The sequence below is a fragment of the Erinaceus europaeus genome, chromosome 4, assembly GCF_950295315.1.
Source record: "Erinaceus europaeus chromosome 4, mEriEur2.1, whole genome shotgun sequence".
Lineage (NCBI taxonomy): Eukaryota > Metazoa > Chordata > Mammalia > Eulipotyphla > Erinaceidae > Erinaceus > Erinaceus europaeus.
In genome coordinates, this window is record NC_080165.1 from 100395340 (window position 1) to 100405601 (window position 10262).

A 10262-nucleotide genomic window follows, 5' to 3' on the forward strand; every position below is an offset into this window, starting at 1 on the left:
CGCCACGTGCGTTTAACCCGCTGCGCTACCGCCCAAGTTAAAAGATTCTTATGGGGTGAGGGGTGGGAGTGGAAATAGCAATGATTAAGCAAGAAGACTTAAGCTCCAAGTTCCAGGTTCAATTCCCAAACCACCATAAGCCAGAACTGATATAAAAGATTTTTACTAAGTTTCTTCCTTAGAAATAGCGATGAGAGATATGAAAACACCATTTCTGTGGTCTGGGAGGTGACACTGTGGATAAAGCATTGGACTCTCAAGCATGAGTTCCTGAGTTTGATCCCCGGCAGCACATGTACCAGAGTGATGTCTGGTTCTTTTTCTCTCTCTTCCTATCCCACTCATTGATAAATACATCAAATATTTAAAAAATACATGTGAATCAAATCTTAAAAAAAAAAAGAAAGAAAGAAAACACCATTTCTGCAGCTGGGAAGGTGGTGCTGCAATAGAATATAGGACTTTCAAGCACAAGGTCCTGAATCCCATCCCTGGCACCAAGTATGCCAAAGTGATGCTCCTACTCTCCATCGCTCTCTTGCAAATCTTTTGTTAAAGTCATCTCTAAATAAATTCTTGTGTTGCTTTTTGCCTTTCTTTAGCTTTGCCAGCGAGGCAGCTTCTAAAATGATCTCTTTTCCCTCCTTCTCCACTATTGTTGAGTCTCCTCTTCAATAAAGATCAAAGGCAGAGAAACCCAAAAGGCTCCTTATACTGTCCTCCCAACCCAACCAGGGACTCGCTGCTCCCTCTCCACCAGAGAAGCATTGGGAGCTAGTTTTTTTTCTACTGGGTCTGGCTCCAAACAGCCCCCCAAATGGCCAGCAGCCAGTGCAAAGAAACAGGGAGCGCGAGCGTTTGCAGGAGTCTGGTTTAAAGTCCATCACAGACAGTCCAAATCCCCTGACAAGTAGGGGGAGGGACCTTCCCAGCAGCTAAGCCAGATTTTATGCAAGGCTTTTAGTATGTCAAAGTGTCAGCTTCTGGCCTTGGAGTCAGCTCTGCTGAGCCTGTTTTCAGCTCTGTCCGGGGGAAGGGGGAAGGTTGCTGCAGGTGAGTGGAGCTCCCCACTCCTTTCTTCCCCCCAACTTTAGGCCCCTGACCCACCCGCCTGTTACAGGATAAAAAATCAGTGCAGGGCTAAGAGCGCTTGCGGACGCAGAGGTCAGAGAAGAAAGGCGAGTGGTGCTGCTGGCACTACACTGTCCAGAACTCCAGCCTTTGCGGGACTGACCATCCGCAGCCAGGTAACCGGCGTGCAGGAGTCCCCGCGCCCGCAGCGCCAGTCTGGCCCACGCGCGCCCCCTGGCGGCGGCTCTCCCAGCCTGCGGGTCGCCGGCCCAGCCAGCGCTAGACCTGCCCGAGCGGCGTCCCTCCCCCTGCCTGTCACTCGGGGACCCCGCCCGGCCGGGGACGCACCACCTCCAGCACAGCCAGGCTCGTCGCCGCCGGGCCTATCTCCCCGCCTGGAAATCTGCTCCCCACGGGGTTCCACCACTTCTCCCCGGGAGTCCGCCCCGAGTCCCCTTCCGGTCCCCGAGGAGCCGGGCCGCCGGCTGACTCTCCGAGCTCCCCGCACGCTCCACGCAGGGAGCCTCTTCCGGTCCTCAGAACCCGCCTCCCCGCCGCTGATGAAGCGCCCTAGTCCCGGGCGGACCCCGCGTCCCTTCCCTCCCGCTGGGGGCGGGCCCGGGGCGGGCCATCGTGACGTCGCTTCCGCCCGTCTTGGCCTCGGTGCGGGCTCCGTGGGCGCGGGGGGGGGGATCGGAGGTGGCAGCTGTGGGAGGAGGCGGCGCGAGGCCCGGGAGCTCCGGCGTGACCAATCCCGCGTCTCGGCCGCGACCCCTGAGCCCGCAGCGCACCCGAGGCGAAGCCGGCCGGATGGGCCGCTGAGCCCGCGTCGGGGACCGGTGAGGGCGGTGCGGGGGCCGGTGAGGACGGCGCGGGGCCCGGGGTGGGGGGTGGGCCGGGGGTGCGGGCGGGCGGGCCCGCGGCGGGGGCGATGGGCCGGCTCCGGGAACTCGCACCGGGGACTGCGGCGGCGCGGGGGGGAGGCCGCCTGCGGCCTGGGTCCGGGAGGATGGCTCCGAGCGGAGGAGGCAGAGCACGGAGGCTGGGACTCATCTTCAGGGCCCCGCCGGGGAGAGCCGTGCGGTCTGTCCCTCGAGGCCAGCAGTGCGGGGACACTCGGGCGAGGGTCTCCCTGGAGTTGGGGTGGGGGGACGGCGTTCAGAAGGGACCGCGCTCGGGTGGTGCCTGCACGGCTGTGCAAAAAGCCTGCCCGCCCCCGGAGAGCTAAGCCCCCTCCCCCCCCCCCCCCCGCAGCGTCGAGCCCCCTGGAGCCCAAAGCAGGATGTTCCGCTTCATGAGGGACGTGGAGCCTGAGGATCCCATGTTCCTGATGTGAGTGTCTCCTCCCCTTCGGGCGCCCTGGCTTTCGTCCCACTCCACTCCAGGTCGCCTTGGATCCCGGAAAGGCACCTGGGCCCCCATTTGCCTGGCGCTGGGGGAGGGGAATGGGTGCATCTGGGCTCCAGCCTGGACCCACAGGCGAAGTTGGCATCTGTGCTCTGTGACTGGGTCCTGTCAGGAGACGCTGACTGCTTGGTCCTTCTGCCACCCACATGTACGCTCCCCCAACAGGGACCCCTTCGCTATCCACCGCCAGCATATGAACCGGATGTTGTCAGGCGGCTTTGGATACAGCCCCTTCCTCAGCATCACAGATGGCAGCATGCCAGGGACCAGGCCTGCCAGCCGCAGGATGCAGGTAATCGGGCAGCGACTCGCCCCAGAGAGACCCGAAAAGGCTGGAGGGTGGTTAGCGAGGGTCTTGATCCCTGCAGGCCAGGGGAGGGGTCTGTGGTCCCTTTTGAGAGAGGATTGAGGACACAAAGCGGAGGCTTTGGTATTGGAAGGAGGCGAGATGCAGACTCTGAATTTCTGTTCCTTGATTGCACCTCTAGGCTGGGGCCGTCTCTCCCTTCGGGATGCTGGGAATGGTGAGTACCCATCTCAGACACATTCTGTAGCCTTAAATGTCACTTCCAAATGAGCCTCTCTGGGGGCAAATTGGTGGTTTTAGATTTTTTTTTATTCCTTACAGTTTCATGCCCCCAGCTCTTCTGTAGGTTAAACCCATCGGTTTTGACTCACTTCCTGTTAACTGGAGTATTTATCAGAGCAGCATCAAAGGAAAGCAGGAACTTTACTTTAGTTCAGGGCTGGGAGCTCTGATGAACTGCCTTCTATACCCCCTCCCTCAGTGAGGGCTGGTTTTCACTTATAGGCCATTGTAACAGGTCTATTCTCAACTGAGGAATTTACATCACATTAACATTTAAAGGAACTGAGCACTTCTCTGTGGGGGGAGGGTTATGGTGATTCCTGACTTGGTTATGCAAAACAAATGCTTTGTTTTGAAATGTAGAAATGTCTCTTAGAAATCTTCCCAGGGTACTGGGAAATGCACATTGATAGATCTTGGAGGTATTATGGTTATGCAGATGACTTTCATACTCTGAGGTTCCAGGTTATATCCCTGATACCAGGGATATCTTTAGCCAGAACTGAGCAGTGCTCTGGCTAGGGAAAAGGGTGGAGGAGGACTAAACAAACAGTGCCCTGGAAGCTAGCATGGTAGCTACTAGTCCTGCACTCTTAAAGCATGAGCTTAACTAATCAGAGAGTGGGGGGCCTGGTAGTGGGTGCACTTGGTTGAGTGCACATCTTACCATGTTCAATTACTACCCCCCTACCTGCAGTGGGGGAAGCTTCACAAGCAATGAAGCAGGTCTAAAGCCCTCTCTATCTCCCCATTTCCTCTCAATTTCCTCCCCCCCAAAAAAAAAACAACTCTGCTCTGGTTTATGGTGGTGGGGAGGATTGAACCTGGGGTTTTGGAGCCTAAGGCATGAGAATCATTGCATCACCGTTATTATGCTGTTAACTGTTGCCCTCTTCAGTTTCTCTGTCCTAATAAAGAGAAAAAGTGAGCAAGAGAACCAGAGTATCATTCTAGCACTAGCAGTGTTGGGGATCAACTTGAGACCTCATGCTTGAGGGTCCAACACTTTATCGATTGTACCACTTCCATGGCCCAGGGTGCTGGAACTTACATGGGCTGGAGGAAGCCTCTGAGTTCTTGACATCTAAAAGGAACTTTTATTTGCTTATAAATAAAAGCAAATATTTGAGCCTGTCTGTCTGACTCAAAAGCTGCATGTTATCCTCTTTGTGCCCAATTTGTTCCCTAGAGATGGGTGGGATCGAGACTCTCAGCAGAGGGCAGGGGAGCGGCAGAACAGCCTGGAGATTGAGGGGAAGTAGCATAGCGTTCTGGTCCTGTTGTTGAGTGAGGAAGGGTAGTTGCTTGACTAGAAAACAAAAGAGAAAGATGCTCAGACACCTAAAGGAGGTCGAGTTTTGCACTGGCATTGCTGTCCTGACTGCTGTGTGGTTTCTTTGCCAGTCTGGTGGCTTCATGGACATGTTTGGGATGATGAACGACATGATCGGCAACATGGTGAGAGTCCAGCCCCTTGCCCATCCTGGCTTTGTTCTCTTGAGTCCTGGGGAAACAGGAGGGAGGGCAGATCCTGGGTGGGCAGCAGTGGGGTGACTTTTGCTCTGGCCCACTCTCTTAAGGCTGGGCTCTTGTTTACTGCTGACTGAGGAATTTTCTCACCCAAACAGGAAGTTGGGGCCAGGTGGTGGCACACCTGGTTGAGCACACAGATTACAGTGTGCAAGAACCTAGATTCAAGCCCCCAGACCTCACCTGCATGGGGGGAAGCTTCACGAGCAGTGAAGCAGTTGCAGGTGTCTCTCTCCCTATCACCCCCTTCCCTCTCAATTTGTCTGACTATCCAATAAATAAAGACAATTAACAAACAAACAAACAGGAAGTTGAGGGGTGGGGTCCCTTCTCCCAGAGGGTGGTGACTCCTCCCCACTCAATTCTGCTCTCCCCTCCTCTCCAGGAACACATGACAGCCGGAGGCAACTGCCAGACCTTCTCATCCTCCACTGTAATCTCCTACTCCAACACGGGGGACGGTGCCCCAAAGGTCTACCAGGAGACCTCCGAGATGCGCTCGGCACCAGGCGGGGTGAGGGGGGAGGCTGTGGCTGCCCAGGAACCCTTGGGGTGGATGAGGTGGCCCTGGGGGTGATCTGCCTGTCCTGAGTTGGAGCAGCTGAGCAAGCCATGTTATGCCTCCTCCAGATCCGGGAGACTCGGAGGACTGTCCGGGATTCGGACAGTGGCCTGGAACAGATGTCCATCGGGCATCACATCCGGGATCGGGCTCACATCCTGCAGCGCTCGAGGAACCACCGCACGGGGGACCAGGAGGAGCGGCAGGACTATATCAACCTTGATGAGAGTGAGCCTGTGCCTGCCTCCCGCCCCTACCTAGTGGCCCCTAGTCCCCCTTTGCCCACAAGCCGGGACATACCCACTTGCTTTTTCTTCCCAGCCCACAGATTTGTCTTGGGCAATCCCATGGGTGAACCCCATATTTCTCTCCTGTTGCAGAGGGTTTGCCAGTGAGATAGAGCAGACTTAGTCCTCTGAGTCACATACTGATGACGTTCTACCCTTTTCCACCTGGGGCAGCTTTCCTTCCTTTCCTTTTTTCTTTCTTTTTTTTTTTTAATTATTTATTTATTTATTTTCCCTTTTGTTGCCCTTGTTGTCTTTTTTTATTGTTGTTGTAGTTATTAAAGTTGTTGTTATTGATGTGGTTGTTATTGGATAGAACAGAGAGAAATGGAGAGAGGAGGGGAAGACAGAGGGGGGAGAGAAAGATAGACACCTGCAGACCTGCTTCGCCACCTGCGCTTAACCCACTGCGCTACCACCCGACTCCCTTTTTCTTTCTTTTTATTTTATTATTTTTTTCAGATTTTATTTATACATTCATTCATTCATGAGAAAGGAGAGAGAGAAAGAACCAGACATGATTCTGATACATGGTGCTGCTAGAAATCGAACTCAGGACCTCATGCCCGAGACTCCAGTGCTTTATCCACTTCACCACCTCCCGGGACCATCCTTTCTTTTTTCAAATGAGTCCTTTTTAGAAATTTCTTTTATTTGGGGAGTCGGGCTGTAGCGCAGCGGGTTAAGCGCAGGTGGTGCAAAGCACAAGGACCGGCATAAGGATTCCGGTTCGAACCCCGGCTCCCCACCTGCAGGGGAGTCGCTTCACAGGCGGTGAAGCAGGTCTGCAGGTGTCTATCTTTCTCTCCCCCTCTCTGTCTTCCCCTCCCTCTCTCCATTTCTCTCTGTCCTATCCAACAACAACAACAACAATAATAAATACAACAATAAAACAACAAGGGCAACAAAAGGGAAAATAAATAAAATAAATATAAAAAAAAATTTGAAAAAAAAAGAAATTTCTTTTATTTATTGGATAGAGGCAAATCAAGAGAGATGGGCGTGGAGAGAAAGAGGCCTGCATGGCAACCCTGCTTCACTGCTTGGGATACTCCCCCCCCCCCCTCTCCCGCAGGTGGAGACTGAGAGCTTGAACTCAGGTTCTTGCACTTTTGCAACATGTGTGCTTAGCTGGGTGCTCCATTGCCTGGTCCCTCTGTTTTTCTTTTTAAAAAGTAATTTTGTTACCAAAGAGCAGAGCACAGCACATATTGGTTCTACCTGCCAGGCCACCTCCCCTGCTGCTCCTGTTCCCTAAGTCAACAACTATTAGATCCTGTGTGCACTGGGCTATGCTCCCTAACTAAACAGCTGCCCCATCCGTGATTCCTGTTTCCCGGAGTCATGCTTCAGGCATGTGGCTGGCCTTTAGAAGCCACTGGAAGCCCAGATTGCTAAATAAAGCTGTCACTGTCTTCCCACAATACATTCCTCGCCCCACACTTGGCTTTTCCCGACCCTAGCTTCTGGTGGCTTGTAATGGTTTGTGGTCTTGGGTGCACATGGCTGCCTCTCAGCTCTGCCTCCAGCATTAACCCAAATGTGGCATGACCCTCTCTCACTCTCTGCAGGTGAGGCTGCAGCTTTTGATGACGAGTGGCGGAGGGAGACATCCCGATTCCGGCAGCAGCGTCCCCTGGAGTTTCGCCGACATGAAGCCTCTGGAGGTGGAGGACGGAGGGCTGAGGGTCAACCCCGCCTGGCCATCCAGGGACCCGAGGACTCTCCCTCCCGACAGTCCCGCCGCTATGACTGGTAAGGGCCCTCAGCCTCTCCTGAGGGGGAGAAAACTCCCAAGGGGGTGTGGGCCCATGGAATTCTGCCCTGGGCGGGAGTAGCTGGTGAGCCCTCTTGTGACTTGGTCTCTTCTCTCTCTTTTAGGTAATGGGCTGAGAGGCTGAGAAGCCATTCCCTAAAATAACTTTCCTCTCCCACTCCTACTCCCACTTTAATATTAAATTAACAGGCAAGCTGGCCCCCACCTCTCCCTGGGGGTCTCAGGGAGAACCTTTCACTGCCCCCTGGCCCTCCTTTCCCCCTCTTCTTAACCTCTTCCCACCTCTATACCCCTAACAGAACTCCTCATTTTGCTGCTCCATCTTCAAGCCACCACCTTCTTCTATCTGTCCCTTTTATGCAACCCCAGGAATTTGGGGTGAGCTCTGGGCCAAGAGACCCCCTGCATCCCTCAGCTACCCTGAATCTTTGCCCACTTCCTTGGATTACCCCCCTAGTCCCAGGGCTGTGTGTGGAGAGAGAGCTCTGGTTCCCAGCTCCCTCTCCCCATCCCTGCACATCACAAAAATCTTCTCCATCACCTTCCTCTGCCTTTATTTTTTTGATTTGTGCAACTTGTAACTAGGTGTTTATGGAATAAAGGAGAATGGAAAAAAAAGACCGAGTAGGATTCTGACTTCAACTTTTTATTTCTGCCTCAGTTTCAGCCCTTCTCTTTTGAGACATCTTCTTTGAGGCATTCTTGTATTGGGAGGAGAATATGTCTACCAATCTCTGCTCCAAGCAAACTCATTTAACTAGAGACAGGTGGAAGGGAGATTCTGCACCACTGGGACTTCCCCCAGTGTTGCTATGCCGTACCCAGGTGATACCTAGGCTCTAGCCTGAGCCCCCCTGCGAGGCAGGTAAGCCATCTCTCTGCCTCCCCTGCCCCCCTCCCCATCTATTTGTTTATATGAGGGAGGGAAGGAGAGAGAGAACCAGAGTTTATCTATGGGACATGTGAAGATGGGGATCCAATCCTGAACCTCATGATTTAGGGTCTTAATGTTCTATCCACTGCACCCCACCTTATCCATGGCTGCCCCCCCAACCCCCAAGATACTATTTATCACTTCATGACATTATGCTTGGGATTTCGTGGCCGCCTTAACTGGAGTTAGAAGAGCCCAGCCTTCCCTCAGTGGCACTGGTTGGTGAGAAGCAGCTAGCTTCACCAGGCTAGGTCATGAGACAGAAAACGTAAGCAGCTGTCTCGCTGGCTGTCTTCCTGCTTTTGTTGTGACGTCATTCTTGGAGAGGAATGTAGGGCAATGCTCGTTGGGGCCTGAGGGATTTGCTGGCCCTCTGCCCTTGGATACAATTTCTCCCCTGGACTATGGGAACACTTGAACAGAGAAAGAAAGAGCCCAAATATTTTTTGGGGGGTGTCATTCAGGTCAGCAGCATTCTTTCAAACTTCTGCCCCCTAGTTGTTGAGAATTTGAACCCAGGGAGGAGAGCAGAGAAGAAACCAAGCTGGAACCTGAGTGCTACTGGAAGGGAGTGAGGTGCTCAAGTTTCTCAAGACTCCTGCTTGGCCTGGCTCAGGCAAGTGGGTCACACTGTTCCTCTTGGGGACTTACTTCATGATGGCAAATCTGAAGACTTCCATCTTAATTTCCCCCCCCATTGGGTAAATCAAAAGGAACAAGGAGGGGGGGGCCAGATGTTAAGTACACATCACTATGTCAAGGACCTGTTGGGGGGATGCTTCACCTTTGGTGAAACAGGTCTGCAGGTATCTCTAGCCCACCTCTCAATTTGTCTCTGTTATGTCAAATAAAATAGGGGAGAAAAGGAAAAATGGCCACTGATGGGAACCATGGATTCATAGTGCTGGCACCAAGTCCCACTGATAAACTTGGTGGCAAAAAAAAAAAAAGCAAGGAGGTAGTGCTTAAGGCTCTTCCTGTTGAGGGGGTTCCTGTGCCATTGGTGTGTCTCTCTGAAAAAGTCATGCCAGAGCAGTGATTAATGAGCAGAGATGAATTCAAGTTCAACCACCAGGCACTGGCCTTCCAGTTCAAGGCAGGTCTTAATAAGCAGGGCTGAAGAAGAAGCATCGCTGGGCTGCCAGTGTCTGTATCTTTCCCTCTATATCGCTTCCCCTCTCAATTTTTCTCTTGTTTTTACCCAATAATGAATAAATAAATATTTAAAAAATAATAAGAAGAAAGGACTGATTTTCTCCAACCCCTCTATCCCTGCCTTGCTGCTCTATGCTCTCTGGTTTCCCCCCTGCAAATGGGGACCAGGGGCTTGTGGGCTGTGATGTGTACTCTCTGCCAGGTCCACCACCCAGCCCCAAAGTTGGGTTTCTTGATCTGTATGTTCCAAGGTCACATAGCTACCTGTGCCTGTCCTGCCTGATGCCCCCACTTCTAGGAGGGACCTCAAGGGATTGGCCAAGCAGAAGCTCCACACACTGCTGAGGTGCTAAAACCTCCAGTCTCCAGGGGAGAAAATACCTCTGGGCTCAGTACCTTTGCCTCTAAACTCCCTAAGCGGAAGTGAAGGAGGCAAGTGTTCAGTTTCTCTGCCCTGTATGTTTGGATCTATTTATTCACTAGAGCGCTGCTCAGCTCTGGCTTATGATAGTGCTAGGGATTGAACCTAAACCCTTTGGTGCATCAGGCAGATGTGAAAGTCTTCATGCATAAAACATGCTGCATCCCCAGCCCTCTACACTGTTCTCTTCCTCACTGAAGAGCTCTTGGTCTGAGCTGCCAGAGCTGAACTGCCCCTGGTGTCCATCCCTTCAGCTCCATGGCCCTCCTCACTCACTGCCTGCAGAGCCCACAATTGTGCACCTCCCAGCTAAAAACGTCATTTGGGACCCTGGATGCCTAAGCCTGGAGGGCCAGGGGAAATAGGTGGAGTCAAAAAAAGAGCAGAGATACCTTAGGAAAGATGACACCTTGCTGAAACTGAAGAGCTTGACCCTGTAGGTGGTACTACAGTGGGTAGATCATCTGACCTTCCAGCATGAGGCCTCTAGTTTGATCATCAGCATCGCATGTGGCAGAATGATAATCTG

General features: G+C 52.9%; 1 protein-coding gene across 4 annotated transcripts; it reads left to right on the plus strand.

Annotated features, from left to right (window-relative positions):
* Window positions 1-1766: 1766 nt before the first annotated feature.
* MLF2 (myeloid leukemia factor 2) lies at window positions 1767-9397 on the plus strand. Of its 4 annotated transcripts, XR_009549544.1 has the most exons (10): window positions 1768-1910; window positions 2326-2403; window positions 2644-2770; window positions 2967-3002; window positions 4472-4525; window positions 4983-5111; window positions 5228-5387; window positions 7018-7201; window positions 7328-8088; window positions 8656-9397. XR_009549544.1 is itself a non-coding variant. In XM_016194293.2 (9 exons), the coding sequence occupies exons 2-9, from the start codon at window positions 2354-2356 to the stop codon at window positions 7329-7331; spliced, it is 744 nt and encodes a 247-aa protein (XP_016049779.1). In that variant the 5' UTR covers window positions 1767-1931; window positions 2326-2353; the 3' UTR covers window positions 7332-9397. The 4 variants fall into 4 exon arrangements, 3 of the variants coding, with proteins under 3 accessions (XP_016049779.1, XP_016049777.1, XP_007537103.1); XM_016194293.2 differs by having other exon boundaries at window positions 1767-1931; window positions 7328-9397; XM_016194291.2 differs by having other exon boundaries at window positions 7328-9397.
* Window positions 9398-10262: the final 865 nt, after the last annotated feature.